We start from the raw sequence: 25753 nt of genomic DNA, 5'->3' as shown, positions 1-25753 counted from the left end.
TACGTGTCTACATCATGCCCCCTTTGAATGTAAGCACGCAGTGTTTTCAGGCAAAGAAGTAGACAACGAGATCGAATTTTGTCCCGATCATTATTCAAAGAGAGGAGTAAAAGAAGGAAGGACAATCGACTCCTGTCGGACACCCTATCTACCCAAGTTATGAGAGAATTAAGTCACGGGTATTTCAAAGGATTGGAAGAGAAGTGGACTATATCGAGTTGGAGAGTCGAGTGAGGTTCCATCGAGGTTCCGGTCCGCGGCTCTGTCATTACATCAAGAATGGAAATTACAAGTTAAAACATAAACGAAATTACAAAATCCTATCTATACAGCTTCTGTTGGCTCTTGACTCGACTTTTATCACCCTATTCTTCAGACGGGCTCCTGACTTGCAATTTCTTTCAACTTGTTGCTTGGCTTTCAATTGCTTCGCTTTGTTGCTTGGCTTTTCGTTTCTTCACCCTATTCTCCAGGCGGGCTCCTGACTTGCTATTTCATCACTTTGTTGCTAGACTTTTCGTTTCTTTCCCCTATTCACCAAGCGGGCTCCTGACTTGCTATTTCATCACCTTGTTCTTCAGGCGGACTCCTGAAACCCAAAATTAAAACTAGAACGAGAATTATCCCGAACAAAAATTATAGTAAAGTAGCATTTTTTTTTTTGAAAGCGCTGTCCCATTTTCCAGGAGGGTCCTGAACAGAAAGTAAAGTCCAATTTTTCAGGAGGGTCCTGAACAGAAAGTAAAATTCTATTTTTCAGGAGGGTCCTGAACATAAAGTAAATTCCCATTTTTTCAGGAAGGTCCAGCGCATAAAGTAAAACCCCATTTTTCAGGAGGGTCCTAGACAGAAAGTCAAATCCCATTTTTTAAGAGGGTCCTGAACAAAAGTAAAATCCCATTTTTCAGGAGGGTCCTGAACAGAAAGTAAAATCCCATGGATGTGCATTTCCAATGGTAGCTGAATTAAGTTAAGCAAATTTGCCCATATTTCAACAAAGAAAATTTGTCAGTTAAAAACTTAGTGGTGGCTCGCAGCTCTTGGCTTCTCAGGTATCTGCCCCAGCACTCGTTCCTTTCATCTTTGTTCTAAATCGCTAATACTTGCCCTATCTTGCCGCATCATCGATCCGGATCCAGATTGAGGGAAATGAGTTTTGACTCGAACAATGGGTTTCCATTTTACCATGCCCCTGAGGCACTCTTTTCCCAAATCTGAATGCTTTCACGAATCTAATAGCCTGTCGGTTGATAGACTTCCTTTGCTTCGTGTTGAATTACAATCATATTTCTTCCATGTGCTGGTCCTTGGCTTTTCCTCATATAATTGGAAAGGCTGGTAGTAAATTTTGAAATCCTTTCTCGCTTGTTTTGACACAGACTTGATTTAAAATGTAAAGAAATGATGGTGACTTTTATTTTGATAGATGACAATAAAAAGACAAAAAGCATGAATATGTAAATGAAAGAAAAGGGCAATGTCCCATATTCAAAAAGAAAACTTATCTGAATACGACAACCAACTCTAATGAGTATGACATGCATTTTGGATTGAGCTGCCTGATCTTCCTATCCAAACTCCCCATTTGTTGTTGAGTTCGTGCCTTTGCCGCTGAGCCGCTTTTCAAATCCATTGGACTCATACATCACATTCGATTGACGGTATCTTTAAAGACTTTCGCCAACAAATCTCTTTCTTTTCACTTTTCTCTTGAACTCTTCATCGCCTTACGATGCCTGTAAGGGTTTTCACCAATAAAACTCTCTCATTTTTATTTCTCTCCACTCACCATCGCCTTATGGTGCCTGCAAAAGTTTTCACCAATAAGACTCTCTCATTTTCATTTTCTCTCAACTCATCATCACCTTATGATGCCCACGGGGGTCTTCACCAATAAGACTCTCTCATTTTTGTATTTCTTTCCTGATTTCTTATACTGAGGGAGACAAGTGGTATTTCACAATGTATTATCATATCCATTGCATACTTAGCCTTAACCTTATCAAAAATTGATCTGAAGGACTTTCTTTGGTTGTAACTTGGCCTTTGGTCAAGGTTAGAAAAGATGGTAAGGGGCTCAAATGATACTTGAAGTGGGGGTGAGACTTATAACTTTTGGAATCGACTCAAACAACACATTAACTCATGCCCCAGCTTTGTTGAATGGGTGAATCTTAGATCTTTATTTGGTTGGACCAAGCCCAAAATAGGGCAGCCTACGTATCTCACTCCCGAGAGAGGAGAATCAGATCGCACGTAGTTCCATCAGCTTGTTCTTTGTTTTGATTTGATTTTGATTTTTTTTTCTTCGAACTCTTTCTTTTATTCTTATTTCCTCGACATTTATCTTTGACTCCATTTTGATTCCAAAAGAGGGATATGAAAGAAAATTAAAACGAAGCTCAAACGGGTAAACAAAGGATGACACAATGTTTGGATAGAAGAATAAAATGCCTTCATCATATCAATCTTAAAAAATGCAAGTACTAAACATGCAATAAAATCAACAAAGTATCAAATATCATAAGTAATATCTTTTGACCGCATCAACATTGATAGCCATTTCTGCCATTTTGCCTTCAGTATCTGTCAAATATAAGGCTCCATTGGGCAACACTTTCTTCACAACAAAGGGACCTTGCCAGTTAAGGGAGAACTTGCCTTTCGCTTCAACCTGGTATGGAAGGATACGTCTCAATACCAACTGACCAACTTCAAAATTCCTGGGACGGACCTTTTTGTTATACGCTCGAGCCATCCTCCTCTGATACAACTGGCCATGACATACAGACGTTAGCCATTTTTCCTCAATCAAACTCAAATATTCCAGTCGGTTTTTTACCCATTCGTCATTATCAATCTCTGCTTCTACAATGACTCGAAGAGAGGGAATTTCAACTTCTGCAGGGATGACTGCTTTTGTCCCGTACACCAATAAATATGGAGTTTCCCCTGTTGAAGTGCGAACAGTGGTGCGATAACCTAGCAATGAAAACGACAGCTTTTCATGCCACTGTTTAGACCTTTGTACCATTTTTCGCAGTATCTTTTTTATATTCTTATTAGCGGCTTCTACAACACCATTGGCCTTTGGGCGATATGGAGTAGAATTTCGATGTGCGATCTTAAACTGTTGACATACTTCTTGCATCAAATGACTATTGAGATTGGCAGCATTGTCTGTAATGATCATCTTAGGAATTCCAAATCTACAAATGATATTGGCATGAACAAAATCTACCACAGCCTTCTTTGTCACTGACTTGAAAGTTACTGCTTCTACCCACTTTGTGAAATAGTCAATGGCTACCAAAATGAATCTATGTCCATTTAATGCCTTTGGCTCAATCGGTCCAATCACATCCATTCCCCAAGCCACGAACGGCCATGGCATGCAACTCGACAGGAGGAGAACTTATTAGATCACCGTGTACCTGACATTGATGACACTTTCGAACAAATTGAATAGAATCCCTTTCCATAGTAAGCCAGTAATAACCTGCTCGAAGAATCTTCTTCGACAAGACATGACAGTTCATGTCCGACCTGCATACTCCAGAGTGTATTTCAACCATGATTGCCGAGGCTTCTCTTGCATCTACACACCTTAAAAGTCCCAGATCTGGGGTCCTCTTATACAAGATTCCCCCACTTAAGAAAAATCCACTAGCCAAACGCCTAATAATCCTCTTTTGATCGTTGGTGGCATGTGCTGGGTATTCTCCTGACTGAATGTACCGCTTGATATCCAAGAACCAAGGTTCTCCATCGAGCTCTTCTTCAACCGCATTACAGTAAGCATGCTGATCACGACTCTGTATATGCACTGGATCGATATAGGCTTTGTCAGGATGTTAGAGTATTGAAGACAGAGTGGCTAAAGCATCAACAATTTCATTACGAATCCTTGGAATATGCCTAAATTTTACTAACACAAACCGTTGACATAGCTCCTGCAAGCATTGTCGATACGGGATGAGCTTCAAATCTCGCATCTCCCAATCGCCTTGAATTTGATGGACGAGCAAATTCGAATCCCCCAACACCAATAATTCTTGGACTCTCATATCAACAACTAACCTCAAACCAAGAATGCAGGCTTCATACTCTGCCATATTATTAGTACAGTAGAATCAAAGTTATACTGTTACCGGGAAATGTTGTCCCGATTCAGAGATAAGAACCGCACCTATTCCGACTCCTTTCATATTGACAGCTCCATCGAAGAATAACCTCCAACCTGGATCAACATCTATAACGACTTCATCGACACACGACACTTCTTCGTCAGAAAAATATGTCTTTAATGGCTAGTACTCTTCATCGATGGGATTCTCAGCAAGATGATCTGCCAAGTCTTGGGCTTTCATGGCGGTTCGAGTCACATATACAATGTCGAACTCGGTAAGCAATATTTGCCACTTTGCCAATCGACCCGTTGGCATAGGCTTCTGAAAGATATACTTCAAAGGATCCATGCGGGAGTTGAGATAAGTAGTATATGATGAGAGATAATGCTTCAACTTCTGTGCTACCCAAGTTAGGGCACAACACGTCCTTTCAAGAAGAGTGTACCTGGACTCATATGCGGTGAACTTCTTGCTAAGATAATAAATAACCTCTTCCTTTTTGCCTGTGACATCATATTGACCCAGGACACAACCGAAAGAATTGTCCATGACTGATAAATATAAAATCAAAGGCCTACCAGGCTCCGGGGGCACCAGGACGGACGGATTTGACAAATATCTTTTGATTTGATCGAACGCTTCCTGACATTCTTCAGTCCATTTTACCGCAACACTCTTTTTCAGCAACTTGAATATGGGCTCACAAGTGGTTGTGAGTTGAGAAATAAACCTACTAATGTAGTTCAATCTACCAAGCAAACTCATCACCTCCGTTCTATTCTTGGGCGGGAGCAAATCCTGAATGGCTTTGATTTTTGAGGGATCCAATTCAATTCCCCGACGGCTGACTACAAACCCCAACAGCTTTTCGGACGGAACTCCAAATACATATTTTGCCGGGTTGAGTTTGAGATTATACCTGCGAAGCTTTTCAAAGAACTTTCTTAAATCTTTAACATGGTCGGCCTGACTTTTTGACTTAATAATCACATCATCCACGTAGACCTCAATCTCCTTATGCATCATATCATGAAACATAGTGGTCATGGCTCTCATGTATGTTTCTCCAGCATTCTTCAAATCGAACGGCATCACTCGATAACAATAGGTCCCCCATGGTGTGATAAAAGATGTCTTCTCCGCGTCTTCATCATCCATAATGATCTGGTGATATCCGGCATAACAATCCACAAAAGAGGCAACCTCGTGTTTAGCACAGTTTTCTAGCAAAATATGGATGTTGGGCAGTGGAAAATCATCTTTCGGACTTGCTCTGTTCAAATTACGGTAATCAACACACACTCAAATTTTGCCATCTTTCTTTGGTACGAGAACAACATTGGATAACCACATAGGATAGCGAACTACTCGAATTACTTTGGCTTCAAGTTGCTTCATGATTTCCTCTTTAATTTTAATACTTACATCTGTTTTAAACTTCCTCAACTTCTGTTTGATAGGAGGGAGCGCGGGATCAGTTGGCAATTTGCGAGCCTCTAATTCAGTGCTTAAACCAGGCATATCATCATAAGACCATGCAAAAACATCCTTATAATTAATTAATGCTTGAGTCATTCCATCTTTTAGCTGTGGCAAAACATGTACACTGATTTTAGTTTCCCTAACATCTTCTTGATCCCCTAGATTTATTGGCTCAGTCTCATTCAAATTAGGATTTGGTTTGTCTTCAAACTGTTCCAACTCTTTGCTTATTTCTTCTAGTGCTTCTTCTTCATCATATTCCCCATCCTGCTTCATTACATCTTGCTTAGTTTGGATTTTAAGATCAGCCTGAAAATTCCGCATGCATGTCATGTCATTAGAATCAGCATAAAGAGAACTGTGTAAGAAAAGAAAAACAAAATATATTAGACACGAAACAAAAGGAACATTGCATTTCATTAAATAAAAGATAGAAGGGTTTAAATACAGATGCCAACATAACATAAACAAACTAAAATCCGAATTACAACCCTGAAATAACTCGGATAAACAGAAAGAAAAGAAAAGAAACTAGCAAAACTCCCTCCTGACGGGGAGAGGAGTGACTTCCCAATTATTGAGCCGGACAGCTGGACCTATGAATTTCACGTCGGCCATACTGGTACCTTCTCCTGCTTTGATCATATCAACTTCAATAAAAAGTTTTGGAAGTCATCAACCAATTCAACTTTAAATTCCATATACTTAGTGACACCGCTCTTAACAAATGATTCACTGAGTAGTGGCATTGGGCGAGGGAGTCACCATGTTTCCTTTTTCCTTTCCTTGGCTTTCTTCAGATCTTCAGTTGTAGGCTTAAATCCCAGACCAAACGTGCCCACGTTCTCACTCGAACATATGGGATGAACTATACCGTGTAGAGACGCTCCCAAACCCTTTCCTGGCTCAAATCCGTATTTCCAAAGTTCACTCACCATCATGATAGAATCAGAAGACAATTGCGGTTCCGGTATAGCCTGTCATTCAAGGATACGATTCACTGGCACTGTATCAAAAATTTGATATACGAATGTCTCCTCTACGTTATTTGCTTCAATAAGAGATAAGGGAGAATCTTCGTAGGCGGACAAATCTCCTTCACCGTGAATAACTACTTCTTGTTTGTCATGCTTAAACTTAATCATTTGGTGCAGCATAGATGCAACCGCCTTGGCCTTATGGATCCAAGGCCTTCCCAGCAACAGATTGTAAGAGGAGTCTACATTCAATACTTGAAACTCTATGGCGAACTCAACAGGCCCTATGATCAACATTAGTTCTGTTTCGCCAACGGAATTTGATTTTGCACCATCGAAAGCCCTAACACATACATTGTTGGGCTTGATCCTGTCAGCACTAATATTCAACTTTTGCAAAGTAGAAATAGTGCAAATATTTGCACCTGAACCTCCATCAATCATAACATGAGTGACGTAGAAATCTTTACACTTCACTGTAATGTAAAGGCCCCGGTTATGCCCCGTACCTTCAACAGGCAATTCATCATCAGAAAAGCTGATCCGATTGACCTCAAAAATGTTTCCAACCATTTTCTCAAGTTGGTTGATTGTAATCTCCTTTGGAACATATGCTTCATTTAATACCTTCAGTTCACGATGCTCCTTGGAGTGCAACAACAAAGATAAAAGGGAAATTTGAGCAGGGGTTTTCTTCAACTGGTCTAATATTAAATAATCTGGCAATTTCATCTTTTTTCAAAAATTCTTCGGCTTCTTCTTCGGTGATAGGATTTTTGATAGATGATGGTCCACTCACCGTTGGCTTGGACTTTCTTAAGCTTTCAGGGATGAAGGTCAAACCCCCTACCTCATCTACATCTTCTACTACTTTTTTCCCGTGATAGGTCATCACAGTCCGCCTATAATTCCAGGGAACCCTTTTTGTATCAACTATCGGAGGTTGGGTCACCGGTTTGAGGACAATAGGCACTGCCAGTGCTCCTTTCACCATCAAGACGGGCTGACTCAGAGCTCCCACCACTGTCAACTTAGGTTTATCCTGGCTTAAATCAACATACCTTCTAGCGCCTTATACTGTGATCAGGGGCTTCTTTGTGCTTTCTAGGGCTTTATCTTCTCTCATTCCTTCCCGACTTAATGACATTGCTTTCAAAGACTCTGCTATATTTACCAATTTCTCCTCAATGGTATGTATCTTGACAATAGGCTTATAACCCCTCGAAGACTCTTTCCCATCATATATCAATTCTAACATATTGACTTCAGCATGGGTTGGCAGCGGATTCTGGTTAATGTTTGGACCCTCCGGGGCCTGGACCAGCATCTGATTTGTGTCAATTAAATCTTGGAAAACTCTCTTTAAATATCAGCATTTCTCGATATCATGGCCTGGAATATTAGAACAGTACGCACACCTTAAAGAATAATCGAGATTCCTCGGCGGTGGATTTAAAAGCCTTTCTTGAATTGGGCTTAAAACCTTCAACTTTCTCAACCTATCAAACAAGCTAACATATGACTCCCCAAGAGGTGTGAATTGATTTTTGACCGCCTTCTCCTTCTTATACTCGGGCCTAGGCTGAAAACTGGGTCTGGAGGGGTTTTGGTAATTTGGTGGAGCGAATGGGCAATTTTGTGGAGCTTGCGCGCGCCACTACGGGTAAGAAGGGGTTTGGGCATATGGCTGCGCGCTATATACTGGGTACGGGGGTGGTGGAATGGAATATAAAGGGTTTTGTGGAGGGTAGTAATAGTGGGGAGGAATATATGGAGCTTGGGGGTAGACTTGGGCTTGGGCTTGGGGATAGGGGCGAGGTAGTCTTTTGGGATAGGAATGGGTTCCAGCTACGACAGTCGCCACGTCCTCTTTCTTCTTTTTACCTCTAAATGCGCCAGATCCACCCTGAATCGCTTGTGTGGTGGCTTTTAATGCGGCAAAACTCACTATTCGACCAGTCTTAATTCCGTCTTCTATCATCTCCCCCATTTTGAGGACTTCCATAAAAGATTTTCCCATTGCTGGAAGTAAATGTTGAAAATAGGTCTCATCCTGTGCCTGAATGAAAACTTCTACCAACTTACTTTCTTTCATTGGAGGCTTTACCCTGGCGGCCTGTTCACGCCACCTTATCGCATATTCCCTAAAACCTTCGGTGCTCTTCTTCTTCATGTTGACCAAGGATTTTTCGTCCGGAATTAAGTCGATGTTATACTGAAAATATTGAACAAATTCAGAAGCCAAATCATCCCAACTGTTCCATTTATCGATATCTCGATCGATAAACCATTCTGAGGCCAGATCAGAAAGACACTCGCCCAAGAAGGCCATGAGCAGTTCTTCCTTTCCTCCTGCAGCCCTCAACTGGTTGCAATAACGTCTCAAGTCTGCAATGAGATCACCGTGTCTTGCATACTTCTCGAACTTAGGCATCTTAAAACCGAGAGGGAGGTTGATGTTTGGGAACATGCAAAGATCTTCATAGGAAACACTCCTATAATCTCCGATTCCTTGCAAATTCCTCATAGCCTGTTCTAAACTTTTTAATTTCCAGGCTATGATATCATGTTCCTCTGTTGCGACAGGTCTCTCCGTATCAAATAGAAATGCAGGCGACTGAGTGTACCCATACGGTTCATTTATTTGCAAAGTAGGCTCCGGGGCATAATACTGACTATCTGAAACCTTCAGTACTGGCTCACTGGCCGACCTAGGAAGCCTCATTGTGGGACGCACAGCATTTATGGGAGTTTCATGTGGTGGCGGAGCCATGAATACCGCTGTGATTGGTGGCGCTGGCTGAGCAGCTGGTCTTGATTGGGGAGCTGCCAAGGGCACACCAGAACTGCCAGGATAATAATGTCGCGGAGTGAATCCTGGCGCGTGCTCAGGTGACTCAGTAGGAGTAGAGAATTGTGCCTGAGAGAGCGGTGGACAGTTAGAGATATTCCCAAGACCTTCAGGGAGCGGAGGAGGAGGCATTCCGCTGGCCCATGCCCAGTGCAAACCTATCAGTTGTTGCCCGAGCCTTACTACCTCATCATTGTGTTCTGAACTTTCTTCCCTGTGATCCTGATCCTGGTCAATGAGCGAATTTTCAATCTCCCTGCTAGCCATGGCGAGCTTTGCTTTGGATCTAGTGAAGTATGGGTGACTAGCCAGAGTGCTGCAAACCTACCACTGTTATCTGAAAGAACATGCTCATCAAAGACGACATCCGTTAGGATTAGGGCACACAACAAGCATGGGAATCACATTAGTAAAATTGTCCTAAATTCATGTTCATTTCTATCAGCTTTTGAGGGTAGCGAGGTCATTTTAACATCATCCTGATTTTTGTCTACACTTTTTTTTTTTTTCGTATCAATCTCTGTTCTTTTTCTCTTGTTATCTACTTTTATTTTGTCATTCTTTATGGCTTTTGTTCTTCTTTAAAAGAGGAAAAATAATGAAAAACAATGAAACAAAATGATTAGATCGAACCCAAAAGTAGGTTGCCTACGTATCATGTTGTACATGAATCAGATCTTGCGTAGTTCGGGAAGTTTTGTCAAAATGGCCAACTAAACTTTTTCCTTTCTTTTTTTCTTTTCTTGAAACTTTAAAAACAGAAGAACATAACAAATTGTCAAAAGAATAGATTCTTTTTTGCATTTTCACGTTTAAAATTCCTATACAAAATGAAACCTATGATTACCAAAGAAAAAATCTTTTTGGATTTTCAATTTTGAATTTCATATGAAAATGAAAGAAAAATCTTTTGTAGTTTTCTTTAAAAGATGTATATGAAACACCTACTCTAATAAAGAGTGAAGAAATTTTTTTAGATTTTTGAAATAAGGTCAACCAAAAATGAAACCTACGACTATTGAGGAAAATCTTTTTTTTTTTTCAAGATATGTATGAAACACCTACTCTAAATAAAGAGCGAAGAAAATCTTTTTTTTTTGAATATTTTAAATAAGATCCCCGAACCAACAATAGGTTGCCTGCGTATCTCACTCCCGAAAGAGGAGAATCAGGGGTGCGTAGTTCGTCCAGATTGGACAATTAACGATTAACTAATAAATGGACCCTAACTTAAGAGACACTATTAAAAACAAACGAAAAAAACTTTTGGATTTTCAGCTAGACACTGACACCACCAATTATGAAGAAAAATCTTTTTGGTATTTTTGTTTTTGACAAATAAGTAGAAAAGGCAAACAAAACTCTTTTTTTTTTGAATTTACGGTACTTTGTAAAACGTAAAAAAAATCTTTTTGAGTTTTCGGATCGTGAAGAACAAAAGCCATAAAAAATTCTAAAATAAACTACGACATTCCTTTTTTTTTTTCCACTCTTTTCGACTCACTTTTTTCTATTTTTTTCTTTTTCGTTTTTGCCTACGCACCTTACTCCTAACATTTTTTTTTTTCAAAAATCAGTCCGTCAAATGACCCCGTTACCCTTAAAGATGCAACAGTTAGCACGTAGAGATGCTTTAGAGGCGAGTCTCCTACAAAGGGCCATGTGGATCCCGCTAGGTCTCCGTATGATGCACATAAGCATGACCTAAAGGCTGACCTACGTTGTGGTTCACTAACAAGGCTGTTCGGGGGAGCGTATGGTCGATAGTGGCTGCTTTGCTTTCCACCTACTCCATAACACCGACGGCTCCCCCCTAAAATAAGGGTGACTCAACTAGAGGTTGTGTACAACACGTGTACTACAGACTTGTTGCAGAAAGAAGGCCGGGGGGGTGGACTCATGATGACAGATATAAAGCGGTAACACATAGGATAAATACTATAAACAAAGAGCACGAAAACGCACAAAAGTGAAAATAACACAAACAATAAGCACAAACAATGCTTATACACTCGTAATGTCAAGCAAAGCCGATACGATTCAAAAATAAGCTCGAATTCTCATACTATCCCCAGCAGAGTCGCCAGAGCTGTGACATCCCTTTTTTTCGTACTCCAAAAAACATAATGGTTATAGTTTAAAGTTCAAAAGGGTTTTAATTATTAAAGTGACAAAAGATAAAAATTTATTTCGGAAAAAGATTATTAATATTTTTTTATTCAGAGTCGCCACTTGGCATAGTCGGGTGTGCCAAGTCACCGTTAGATAATCCTTTCCAAAATCATTTGACTCTTTAAACTGGTTTGCGAACAGAGATTCCGGCTAAGGAATTCTGTTGACCGAGGGGAAGGTGTTAGGCACCTCTCGATCCCGTGGTTCAACCACGGTCGCTTGATAGAGTGTATCGACTATTTTTGGCACTAAGAAATGTATAAACCGCACAAAAAGCATGCAAAATAATCAAACAAAAACAAAACACTCCGAAATGTAAAGTCCAGTCCAATTATTACAATCCAAAATAAAAAGGAACTGAAAGTAAACCTATGCTAATCCTAAACTAATGCTCTACCCGACGCCTCGGGCCTTCACCACGAGCGTCCTCCGGGTACATGATACCTCGGGGCATTCCCCGGTGAGTAAATATATACAGATACTTTGGGGCATTCCCCGGCCAAATTATACAATTGATTCAAAAGTGCTAAAATCAAACCATTCAATCAAATTTCAAACATTCAATCAACCCGCAATCCCTAGATTTGCCTACCCGACCTACGTCTTGCCTATTCCAATGAGCGTATCTAGATACTACCAAATTCAATTAATGTTTATTTCAAGTCAAACAACTAATGAATCAAACTAATCAAAGTTCACCAATTATATCAAGTTTTCAATTCTCGCCCACTTATTCCCACATGAATTCAACTCTTTCAATTCCTTCATTCACGTAAATCAATCAATCAATATCAACCACAGTAATCGCGATTTCTCAAACACAATATCGAAACATATCACCACGTCACAATCATCAACCAAACACAATATTCACTCCAACACATCAAATTTAATAAACATGAAATAAAAGAGGGGAATAGAATTGGACCTCGATTCGTAGCTTTCAAATTCCAATATTAATCGAGTGAAAAAAAACGAAGACCGCGTCCGAATATCCCGAGCAGAACCTCAATTTTATTTCAATCTGCAAATTGTTCGACGGCTCAATGAAACATGTCTTCATCAATAATAAAGAAATCCGAAATCGAATTCTCAAACGAAACCCAACAACGAGCAGACCAAACCCGAATAGATTGGAGAATCGATAGAAAACCTCAAAAATGAAATCCAAACTCCGAATATTGACACGATTCAATCACGGAAACCCCAAAAACAGATATCGATAATGAATCCCACAACAGACAAATCCGAAGCGCCCTTAAAATCCAACAGAGAGCTAAAACCGATAGGAACTGTGCTCTGGCGAGCGGACAACGACAAAAAAAAACCAAAAACAGTCAGACACCGGCCAGATTTTGCCCAAATATCGAAGAAAACAAGAATTTTTGGCGATTTTGAGATTGTTTCGATCAATCTGATGATAGAAACCAATTCCGGCGACCTTGGGATTAAATCAATAAACTGAAATATCAATTCCGGCAAAATTTTCGTCGAAAAACGAACAAACCCGACCAGATCTCTCAAACCATCTTTCTTCCCGTTTGTAGGATAGTTTTGTTTGCAAGTAAGAAAATTAAAATTTATTCTACTACATTAAAGAAAAAGATTTTCACGCCCACTCCATCAACTTTGAGAATAAATCAAAAAAGATTTCATCCTTAATCTCAATTATGAGATGGCCTGCTACACCAACTCAGTCACTCGATTGACTATTATGTTGGAAATTTTTTTGGTCCAAAAATTTTGGATGCTTACACGTGTCACTTGATCGTGGCTAGCTCGCAAACCAGATGAAGTTACAAAACGGACCCAAAGGTTTAAGGAGGGTTTATAAAGTGGGTTTACTGTTAGCCACCTCTTCCTTCTTTTCTCGTCCACTTTCAGTCTCATGAATATCTGTACGTGTAATTATTCATCCATCATTTTGCTTCTAAAGTTTTCTCCTTCATAAAAAAATCTTAGAACAATTTGATGTCCAGTACTAAAACCCCCATTTCACTAACCATCAAATTCAACCAATTAACTGATTTAGAAACAAACCCATATCATAATTCCCCTATTATGTGGAGAAACATACTCAAACAATTCTCTTCAACAACCCCACAAAAGCTTCTTCTAAACTCCAAGAATCGTACTTACAGCTTTCTTGGTTTTGCCCAAGATCCTTTTTTTAAGGACAGAACAAAATTCAGACCATTTATCCCTGTTTCTTGTTCAATTAACGGATTTCCTGAAACGGGGTTTCGGAATCTTGGTGAATTTTTGACTGGAGATGAGTTTTTGAGCAGACCCTTATTGAGTAACAGTGATTTTTGCAGAAGGAGTTATGCCAGTGTAGCTGAGGCGGTTGTAGTATCCTCCACTGACGCGGAGGAAGATGTGTCTGGGGGTGGTGAAGTTCAAGAATTGTTAAAAGAATTGAAGAAAGAAGAGAAGAAACAGTTTGCGTTTAGGCGGCGGAGGCAAAGGATGCTGAGTAGTGGTATAGACCATAAGAAGTATCCGGCGCTTAAGAGGAGGCAAGTGAAGGTAGAGACAGAGGCATGGGAACAAGCAGCAAAGGAGTACAGGGAGCTTTTGTTTGATATGTGTGAGCAGAAATTAGCTCCTAATTTGCCATATGTGAAGTCATTGTTTTTGGGATGGTTTGAGCCTTTGCGCGATAAGATAGCTGCAGAGCAGGAGTTATGTAGTCAAGGGAAGAGTAAAGCGGCTTATAGGAAGCATTTTCACCTGCTACCTGCAGATATGATGGCGGTTATCACTATGCATAAGTTGATGGCATTGTTGATGACAGGCGGTAGTAATGGTACTGCAAAAGTGGTACAAGCTGCGCTTTTTATTGGTGATGCAATTGAGCAGGAGGTTGGTTAACCTGGAATTTCTGTGTGTGATCTAGACTAAACTATTTTTTGCATCAAACTTGCTGCATTATGAGCTTTCTCTAAAGTTTTTTCTTCTGTGTTATTCAACTCCTCTTCGTTAGTGTAGTGTGATGGAGCAGTAGAGTGTCTGGGAAATTATCACTTTGAATTTTGTGAAGTATGTACAGATAAATGGCGATAAAGCTGTGTGTCAGCGTATTAAGACACTGTAGAAACTTTTGGAGTTTAGTAAACCAACTGTACAACACTTAAAAACTATTAATTGTGGACAGTGGAGACTGATACGCCTGTAGAACTGACAAAGATAGAAGTATAGAAGTGAAGGAAGCACTACTGCCCTAGGACATATATGCAGAAGAATATGGTATGTAAGTAATGCAAATTCCATGTAGGTCAAAAAGAATTAGTTATCTAGCTGGAATGACATCCAGCTTAATTGAATGAAGGAATTTTAAGCACCTGAAAGCACAAAAGCGAATTACATTAGTCTTTGCATTTTATACTTCCATAGTTTTCCATGAAACAACTAAGCTGCACTTGAGTGATAACAAATGTGTGCCCAAATAGAATCTTTGGATGTTTAACCTAAATTCCGTGACGTCTAGTGCTTTTAATTATGATGTAGGGCAAAAAGAAAAAGTCATGCTACCAGTTTGAATATTATGGTATAGACATTGCCTTGTTGAGACTATCAATGTGTAGTAAAAACTAGAAAGGGCACCCTGGTGCACTAAAGCTTTGGTATGCGCGGGGTCCGGTGAAGGGTCGAACCTCCTCAAGGTTTTTTGGTAAGACTGTCAATGTAGTTGCAGGTAAAAATAGAATGTGAAACTTCACCTGCTTTGATTTGTATAGATGTAATCCAGCAGGTTCAGCTGTATGAGAACATATTTACTGAAACAAATATGATTACCTTTGTAAGATATTACAGATTTTTTGTCCATGCTGATTGTTTTGAAATTCTTTCTCTCCTATGGAGCTGTAGACTAGTTACTTTTGTAGGTTTATGAGAGAGAACTGATGAAGTTTAGGGCGTAAATTGGAAAGGAGATGTAAGGGAAACGAATCTAACGCAGAACAAGGTGGTGCAAGGAGAAGCAATGTTCATTGATAATGCTTGAAGTTTAAGAATTAGAAAATGAACTGCAAGTTTTGAAAAGGAAGACTGGTCATAATAAGTGAACCACGTGAGATATTTTAGCCTCTCAATTTGCACAAGATTTCAATTAGTGTGATGTAAATGTGCCAGGATAGTTTAACTATGGATTGATGTGTTAAATTGTATCTGTATGTGGTTGCTCTAAATGAAAACAACAACATACCCAGTGTAATCCCACAAGTGGGGTCTGGGGAGGGTAGAGTAGAGTGTACGCAGACTTACCTCTACCTTGGGAGGTAGTTGCGCTACATGACAAGAATACTAAAAAATGTCTAGATCTAATTTAACTGATAAATTAAACTGCAATGTCAACATTTTATATGTTATATACGATAGTTTCCAAGCATATTGGAACTGAGTGTATTCGATGTTATGTTGGCTAACCATAGCAGACCTTATTTTCGCGTTACCTGTGTCAAGATTCAAGAAATGGTGGAGAGAAATGTTTGAAAAGCACAGAGACTTCCATGTGATAGTACCTGGAGCTGATCATGCACTTCCTCATGCACCAGGTTAGAATACACAAGTTTCTAGAGAAAACAAAGAAGCAAAAAAGCCAGAAAAATACGAAAATGGAAGATGGAGAACATGCCACTGAAGAACAAGAGGAACTGCGGAAGAAAGTCACCAGTCTAATGAAAAAACAAAAGTTACGTGCAGTGAACCAGATAGTGAGAAGTCAAGACGATTCAAAGCCCTGGGGGCAAGATGTTAAAGCAAAGGTTGGGCTTACCCTCGTTGATGTTGAAACTTCAAATTTTGCTATGCATGATTTGTTCAAATCTGACAGTACTTTTTCTTCCACCAGGTTGGAAGCCGTTTAATTGATTTCCTTCTACAGACAGCTTATATACAGTCTCCTGTTGATCAGTTAGCAGTTGATCCACCTGACGTTCGACCTGCCTTTATACACAGCGTTAGAACTGTAATTAAAGAAACAAAGTACTTGCTCATTCCCTTACATCAAATTGTTTTTTTAAATTTTATTGTGACTAACAATTGATGAATATTTTTTAAAAATGATGATAATTGTGGGATTATCCCTTAATAGGAGTGCAAGCAGAAGATATGGTATTATCCAATGTGATGAACTGGTTTTCAAAGGACTTGAAAGAACTGTAAGTAATCTTTTACCCCTTTGGGAAGATATGTTGACTTATTTGAAAACTTCTTTAGTTGATCGGCTAGCCTTGTTTTTTTTTGAGCTACCAGATATCAGAACTATCCTCAGTAGTTTGTTTACTTTTGTTCTGCAAGCAGGCAAGACACATGGTGATACCTTACATGCCAATGCTGGTGCCTCCTGTGAAGTGGACAGGGTATATTTTTTGTCCATATCCCTCTTTGTTTTGCCATTCCCTTTCCCATTTCTTTCACTTATGCATATACTCTCTCTCTCTCTCTCTCTCTCTCTCTCTCTCTCTCTCTCTCTCAATCTATCTATCTACTTATGTGTGTGTTTGTGTATACAGTATGTGTGTGTTATGTACTGTATATATGTGTGTATGTGTACTGTATATATGTGCGTATCTATCACTTATATGTGTGTTTGTGTTGTATACTGTATATATGTATGTATCTATATCTTGTTTTTCCTTAAAAGAAAATGTGCCTATATCTTGTTTTTCTGTCTTCAGTTATGACAAGGGCGGACACCTCTATCTGCCTTCGTATGTGATGCGGACACACGGAGCAAGACAACAACGTGAAGCAGTAAAAAGAGCCTCCCAGAATCAGTTGCGACCAGTTTTTGAGGTTCATTTGCCAATGATTTATTCAATCTTAAATCTTGAGATAGTCTGTTTCCTTGTTTGCTCACCTCATGAAACTTGAGACATGTGTCTTTTCTAATTGTATCTAGGCTCTTGATACTCTAGGAAATACCAAATGGAGGATAAACAAAAGGGTACTTTCTGTTGTTGATAGAATATGGGCTGGTGGTGGTTGTCTGGCGGATTTGGTGGACCGTGATGATGTTAGTTGCTCCATACTTTTAACTATTTTATTGAGATTCAAAAGCTACTTTCCTTTTCATTGTTAAGTAAATGAATTTCATAAGTTGACATTTAAATCGGAAATCAACATAAAATAGTTTTATGTGAAGGAACTGGCGACCGCTGTAATATTTCTGTTGTTTGCAGGTCTCTTTTCCAGAAGAACCAGATACGGAAGATGAGGCAGTACGCACGAAGTGGAGGTGGAAAGTAAAATCTGTCAAGAAGGAGAACAGAGAAAGGCACTCACAAAGATGTGACATCGAGCTCAAACTTGCTGTAGGTTCCAGTTGCTTCTCTCCTTTATGCTTTACTAAACTTCCAATAACATCTGGAAACATATAGAAAATCTTATTCAGGCACAGTTGCAATCACGGCCCATATAATTTCTGTATGTGTTTGATTTTATTCCTGAGGTTTGCTTCTCCATGATGAACAGGTAGCGCATAGAATGAAAAATGAAGAAGGTTTCTTTTACCCGCACAACGTTGATTTCCGAGGTCGTGCATATCCCATGCATCCACATTTAAACCATCTTGGTTCTGATATCTGTCGGGGTGTCCTGGAGTTTGCAGCAGGTCGTCCTCTTGGAGAGTCAGGCTTGCGCTGGTTGAAGATACACCTTGCAAATTTATTTGCTGGTGGTGTGGATAAATTATCTCTTGATGGTAGAGTAGCTTTTACTGAAAATCACTTGGATGATATATTTGATTCTGCTGACAAACCGCTCGAAGGAAGGCGCTGGTGGTTGAATGCAGAGGATCCCTTCCAGTGCCTGGCTGTATGCATTAATCTTAGTGAAGCTATCAGAAGCTCATCCCCAGAGACAATTATCTCTCATATTCCTGTGCACCAGGTAAGTTGCACTATTATAGGGTCCTACACATTTAATTTGTCTGTTGATGTTTTGGAGAGAAAGAAATCTTAGATGCCTTGAGGAGAAATTCAGCACCATACACGAGCAAATCAAATTATATACTGTGTTTTTCATTATGGTGTAAGGAAGTAAGTATATTCTAAAATAATGCAGAATCTATGCTAGAACTTCTAGAAACCCTACAAAGAATAGGCTAGGGATACTTTTGAAGCTCTTTCTTTTCTTCGGATAAAACCCTTTGTACATATTTGACTGTATTACCTTAATGTTGTGTTGATAATGTGTTACCAACAACAACATACCCAGTTTATTCCCACAAGTGGGGTCTGGGGAGAGTACCATACCAATGTATTACCATTTCTTAGAAAAGAAAAAAATGTATGTTGATGCTTGGCTCACATTGAAAGTATATTTGCACCTTCATTTATAAGCCATTGCTATGAGTTATGAAAAGCATGTCAGTATGATTAGAAGGCAGCACATAGTGTTACGTGGAAGTCATTTGATGTCTTTGGATTTTATTGATTTAGGTTTGCATGATTTGCAAGGGTTTAAGAAAGGTTTTATACATACCTTCCTCACCAATTGAAGCCCACGTAATTCAAACAGTTACTTGGGAGTATTTTGAACAAGCTGGCCGGTATAGGTAGTTGCTCACAGACTAATGAAAAAGTTCCAATTAAAGGATTCTCTTTTTGGTCTTATCTTGAGGTCATTGAATATAGGTGGGCGAAAGTTGTCCATCCATGTCATGTAGATTGCAGGAGTTGCATTAGAAAACTCAGTTGCACCTGACACCTATTCATGTCTCAGACTAATTGATGTTCAAGAAATGTTACTTGATATAATTTTCAACTGATAAGACATTATTTGTTTTTGGATTTGAGACCAAATGCTGTTTGTGTACATCATCTTTTTGAATTGAATTTCTCTTTAAGATTGAGTATGTGTGTAAAATTTATCTCATAGAACTTTTGTATTTTTCTAATTTTCAGGATGGTTCGTGCAATGGTTTACAACATTATGCTGCCCTTGGAAGAGATAAGGTAATTAAAAGCATGATGTTAACATACGTGTTTGATTACACTGATTTGATAACGCCTCCCCCGCGCGCTCTCCCCTTTCCACCCAATTGACAGGTTTTAACTTGCCTGAATTAATATTAAAGCCTGGCCCATCTCCATTTTCTTCTTCCATCTTCCTCGGGCGGGTTCAAAATCCTATGTGGTTCAGAATGTTCAGTAACATGGACGAGTAATATTTGTAAAAATTAGTAAAACAAATGCACATTTAGAGTGTCTCCATCAGTTAGCACCATTTCCTTTTTTACTTATCTTATCAATCAAGCATAAAGAGTTCATTTTCCTTCTGTATGTGAGATAAGCCAAGCAAATTATTTATATTTGTAATAATATCTGGCATCTACTTAATCACTCTATTATTGACATTCATCGGTTCAGTTGGGAGCTGCTGCAGTCAATTTGATTGCGGGAGAAAAACCGGCTGATGTTTACTCTGGCATAGCAGCTAGGTGAGTTTTTTAAATCCTTTTTTCCTGTTAATAGACAGCCTCTCTACCTCACATCTGTGGTAGTGGTATGGACTGCGTACACTCTACCCTCCCCAGACCCCACTTTGTGGGAGTATACTGGGTATGTTGTCGTTGTTGTTGTTTTTCCTGGTAATAGACTAAGAGGCCTTGAGGTGCTGCTATTCTCTCTCTTGACCTCTACTTGCATGTGAAGCAAACATTTTCCCACAGTTAAGCAACTAGAGTACCAGCACCTGGTCTTTAGCATTTGACAAACCATTGACCAGCTTCAGAGTAGAAATTAGGAGTGGATGTAGGTTGTTTCTTGCCATAACAAATCTTTCGGTAGTCTCTACTATTCACGTTTGGAGAACGAACGGTATTGGAATAGAAAAAACACTGTGTCAATGATAATTTATGCTTTAGTTTATTGCTTGGTATGATCTTTTAGAGAGGATAAAAGAATGAAGCATGTGAAAGATCACACTTTAATTAATCAATGAACCCATATTCCGTAGACACACCCAACATGACATTATTTGACTTCAAAATTTGCTGCTGCGTTCCATCTAATTTTGTAAAGACAAAATCTGGAGTCCTTAACTGAAATTTTTGGAAATAATGAATGCCATTTAGTTACTTATGGAGTTCTCAACCTATCATCTGTGAACTCCAGAAATATCACAATTTTTTTGGAGATTCTATGTTGTGCTCATATGAAAATCTTAAAGAAGACGTAAAAAGCTTGTTCATTATGTGCTTGAGAAACCTGATTGATATTGAAGTTCTGGAGTAGGCAATTATACACACTCTATTGGATCTTTATTATTGCTGAATCAGAACTAGAAGCTCTTTCTTTTTGAAGATTTTGTATTCACGGGTTATCACAAATTCAAACACTTATAGGTTCAGAGTTTTCCCCTCAACTGTCAAAAGCAGCATGGGGTTGGAATTTTTGAATAATTTTTCGCCATGTTTGCTTAACAATTGCGGCTAATTAAGTTTAAGTCTTTGGAAGTTAGTATTGAGGAATAAGGCACGGTGAACAATATTTTGATGTTGCTATTTTTCAGAGTCCTTGATATTATGAAAAGAGATGCGCAGAGAGATCCTGCAGAATTTCCAGACGCGGTGCGTGCAAGGGTTCTAGTTAATCAGGTATTACGCTAATCACCTTGTTAAGGCCACAATTGTGCCATTACCAACATTATACCTTCTGAACTTGTTGGTAGTTTGAGATAAATGGTTTGACAAATACAATATTGGTGTGTCAGCGGAAAGAGAATTGTTCCCTTTGATATTCATGAGCTTTATGTGTCGTAGTGGTTTTGTTGATAAGACAACTAAATCACTCAGGATTGGTTTATGGTTTGTCATATAGGTTGACAGGAAGTTGGTGAAGCAGACAGTGATGACATCAGTCTATGGGGTGACTTACATTGGGGCTCGTGATCAAATAAAGAGGAGGTTAAAGGAGCGAGGTGCAATTGGTGATGATTCTGAGATATTTGGTGCTGCTTGCTATGCCGCAAAAGTAAGGGCGAGATGTTGTACGATGTGTTGATGATTTTTTCGATTGGTGTTCTATATGTTAATATCGAAACATGATAAATGGGTCTTATTATTATTATTTATACCCCTTTGGTGGTGTTTCTAGGCTTAACTGCCATCAGTTGAGAATGGACTCTTCAATTGAAAAGTCCATTCTCAACTGATGGCGGTTGAGTCTGGAAGCAGCTACCAAAGGGGTATAAACAAAGAACGGAACTGCTAAGCTTCTGGTGGCAACTGTATCTGGTTTCTGCTTGCCTGGAAGTGTCTGTCAATTTGTGTCGTTCACACCCATATTCGTCCCACTCGTCACAAGTAGAAAGGAACAGATTCTCACGGCAATCACTATATCTTTGATTTTTCTTTATCTCTCCCTGGCTTGAGCCAAGTGGACGAAATGTGGTGTGGCATGCTTTTTTTAACTGTCTCTAAACGTAATCAATGTATTGTCTCACATGAAGTTCTATAAGAAGACATCATCAATGTGGTGATGCTTATAGAGCTAACAAACTTGGGCAATAAATAAACAGCCATTATATCTTATAATGAAGTTCTGTTCTTGGTCAATAATCAGCTCCTTTTGACACATTGATTCACCCATTACATCATATGTAATTAAGTTCTTGTCTTGGTAAATGAGCAACACCTTTTGCCCCATTGATTAGGTCACATTAACTGCATTAGGGGAGATGTTTGAAGCTGCACGCAGTATCATGACTTGGCTTGGAGAATGTGCTAAGGTATGCCTAGTTTCTTACTTTATCACCATTGAAATGTGCTGCAAGTTCAATCCCTCTTCTATTTAGGCCAGATGAGCAGTTAAATATTGCTACACTGTGGTGTCAACTAAAGGACTCGCTAACTCTTTCGCAAGCTCTTCTCTTTGCTAAAGCCCATTGTAAAAAGATCCCTGTGAGAAAGCTCCACTTCCCTGTGCACTCCACCTCCAAGCATTCTTTTTCTGTCAGTGTAATATTATGTCTGTTCAGCAGCTCCAGCATTCTCTGAAACTCTTGAATCTCCCAGTTTTGCAAATTTGTTCTTCCTGATACCCAAATCCCACACAATTTCTTTGGTGATGGATATTAATTAGTGTGATAGCTTATTTGAATTCGCTCTTCGCCAAAAAAAAAAAACTTTCTTGAATTTCGTAGATGAGGCTAGTCCTATCTGCTGTTTTGGATAGGATAGCGCTCATATGTGTGTATGTATTTGATTAATTACTTTGAGCCTTCAGAAGTTGTTCAAACATAACCTTTGCCATAACGCACCAGCTATTACACTGGAAGGGATGTCTATATATAATTTTGCTGACTTGAGAGTGGTTCCAAGGGATTCTTCCTTATTTATTTTTTCTTTTGTTTCCTACGTTTATTTTTTGTGAGTGGTGGGGGGAGAGAGAGTTTTTATTTTTTTTGGGGGGGGTGGGGGGGGGGGGGGGATCAGTTCGGTCGATTTTTGTCCCGAATTTTCTCTAATTCTGCCATGAGGCATTTTAAGGTCAGTCAAAGATTTTCCATTTGGAGCAGGCTTGTCGCTTTCTTTTTTTTTTTTTTTTTTTTTTTTTTTGGAACTGGTAACTTACAGGCTTGTCAGATTATACAAGACCTATGTTTATTCAATGATTTTAAAAATCGAGATCGGATATTTTGTAGAAATATCTGAGCACGGTGATAAAAGTGCATTAGAATTTGTCCTGCTCAAGTTTATCTTCATTGACCTCTAAGTTTCAACAGATAATTGCTTCTGAAAATGAACCAGTTAGATGGACAACTCCTCTTGGACTTCCAGTTGTTCAGCCGTACCACAAAATTGGAAGACATTTTGTGAGTGTTACTATGTTGTTCCTTTTTGGTCTCCATGTCATAGTAAAATACTTGAGTCATTGAATCTCTATTTGAAAAATCTTGTTGCAGATTAAGACTTCTCTCCAAATATTGACTTTGCAACGAGAAACAGATAAGGTATTTTTTTCCTTGTCTCTGCTCTCATGCTGTATGTTATCTAATATTCTGCTCTTCTATATCAACAGGGTGGGAACTAATGGGGACACAAATGAATGCTCATTTTTCACTTTCATTTACATTCTTCTTCAATCTTTCCTCTCCGAGATTGAACTTGGTAAACTTCCATGTGGAAATTGTTTATATTTCTATGCTCTTTGCAGGTAATGGTCAAGAGGCAAAGGACAGCTTTTCCACCAAATTTCATTCACTCCCTTGATGGTTCACATATGATGATGACTGCAGTTGCATGCAGAAGGGCAGGCTTAAATTTTGCAGGTTCCTTAGTTCTCTTTCTTTTGCCCCACTTTGTGCGGGTTCTGTGGAAAGAAAACAATTGAACATTTTCTCCTACAGGTGTTCATGACTCGTATTGGACGCATGCATGCGATGTTGATAAGTTGAACAGCATATTGAGAGAAAAGTTTGTAGAGCTTTATGAAACACCAATTCTTGAGAATGTAAGTATCATTTTTTTTGAGAATTAAGTATCATCATCGTCGGAAAAGTAGAAAATATCATTTTATCAATTTCAGTGCTTCTCATAACTTAAGAATCCACACTTCACCTTTTAAAAATACAAGAATGCGTTAAACCATTTTAAAATTAGCATTGCCTGTCTTCCTTTGGGCATAGACCATTGGAAGAGATAATCAGATAATTGCCTATAGGAAATGATTGTATTCCCAGTTACCAAACAGAGCAGGTGAAGTTTAACTAGAATGACTAATTTCTTTGTTCATTTAAAAAATAACCCAAAGTGTATCATCTTTTATTTCGTTGCCTCTTTCGTTCTCCTTCTCGTTGATCAAAGGACTGAAACCATTCACTAAAAATAGTTTAGCGTGTTTGATGTGTCAAAATCTGGAAAATATTACTTCGTTGGCCGCTCATATTTGTTTATTTCCATCTTTTTGCAGTTGTTGGAGAGCTTCCAAATTTCCTATCCTACATTGTCATTCCCCCGTTTGCCTGAACGTGGGGACTTTGATTTGAGAGATGTCCTAGAATCTCCCTATTTCTTCAATTGATTGGGTTCACGTGTAGCCTCACACCCCTTGACGTACTAAATTGGGTAGTGCTTTCTTGTGTTTCAAATGCCATAATGACAAGCGAATGAAAAGTTTGTGCTGCTACATGGTATTCGGAAAGATGCAGATTCTGCTGTATATATAAACATGATTAGCGGCTTACATCCAGGATGCGCTGGTTCTTTTCTTGATCGTTTAGCCTGCACTCTCTACTGCAGCTGGGACAGAAGTTTCCAGTCAAAGCTTGCATGCGATGAGAATTCAGATTCTCCGACTTGATTCTAACAGATTACGGAGGATATGTGATGGTGCCTTGTAAATTTAGACATGTTCCAAGTAAGCTTGTCGAGAAAATAAACGATCATTCTGGGTTCTAATTTCTGCTGCTGAAGCGTTGAGGTGTAAGGATACAAATGATCTCCAGGTTTTGCAGGCTATTCTCTTTTATACAAAGAATTGTAGAATTTTTTGTATTTTCAAATTGTAAATAGAAAGGATTTGTGCCTTAACCACACCATCATGAGAGGAACACGGTCCTTATAAAAGCGAACTTTACAAGCTTTGCTGCATATGTTTGAGATTGAAAGATGTATAGTAGTAGAGAAAATATTGTCACAAGATGTTCTGTTGGTGAATCTTCTGTATTGATGGTAACAGAATCTGTTTATATCTTCTGTATATATGCTAAACAGTATCTTGGTTATCTAAGTCCTCATGATCTTGCATCAATTTTGCAATGTGATTCATGTTTTCTTTACCGTAGTCTTTAGGAAATTTCTTGAACAAATGTTGAGGTGCTTCAAAGGAGCAAACTGTTGACAAAGGAGTTAATTTTATCTTGAAGGAATCTGTTGAAGTATTGAGTTATTTGTTGTTATTTTCTTTTTTAGTTTAGTAATTTTATTTCTGAAATTCAGTTATTTAGTTGAGATAGAATAGGATAGGTTTTTATCAGTTTCCGAAATAGAATAGGATTTTTTCGTCTATTTATATTGTCAGATATAAATGAATAAATGAGAAGAATATTTTTATCCTCAAACGACTATTTTTTATTATTATTATTATTCTCTAATTTCTGTAGAACAACAGAATCATCATTTTCAGTTTAGA

At 38.8% G+C, this 25753-nt stretch overlaps 1 protein-coding gene across 1 annotated transcript; it reads left to right on the top strand.

The window, feature by feature from the left end:
* The first annotated feature begins 13322 nt into the window (after nt 1-13322).
* On the top strand, nt 13323-25351 carry LOC107860392 (DNA-directed RNA polymerase 2, chloroplastic/mitochondrial). Its single transcript, XM_016705732.2, has 19 exons — nt 13323-14477; nt 16169-16378; nt 16465-16598; nt 16708-16774; nt 16917-16975; nt 17294-17411; nt 17518-17631; nt 17798-17929; nt 18090-18506; nt 19523-19573; nt 19988-20058; nt 21132-21216; nt 21440-21592; nt 22275-22349; nt 23346-23435; nt 23526-23573; nt 23777-23891; nt 23970-24073; nt 24533-25351. The coding sequence occupies exons 1-19, from the start codon at nt 13584-13586 to the stop codon at nt 24641-24643; spliced, it is 3048 nt and encodes a 1015-aa protein (XP_016561218.2). The 5' UTR covers nt 13323-13583; the 3' UTR covers nt 24644-25351.
* Nucleotides 25352-25753: the final 402 nt, after the last annotated feature.

The sequence above is a fragment of the Capsicum annuum genome, chromosome 2 (assembly GCF_002878395.1).
Source record: "Capsicum annuum cultivar UCD-10X-F1 chromosome 2, UCD10Xv1.1, whole genome shotgun sequence".
Taxonomy (NCBI): Eukaryota; Viridiplantae; Streptophyta; class Magnoliopsida; order Solanales; family Solanaceae; genus Capsicum; species Capsicum annuum.
Note: the sequence above shows the minus strand (reverse complement) of the source record. Positions and strands in the feature narration are given on the sequence as shown.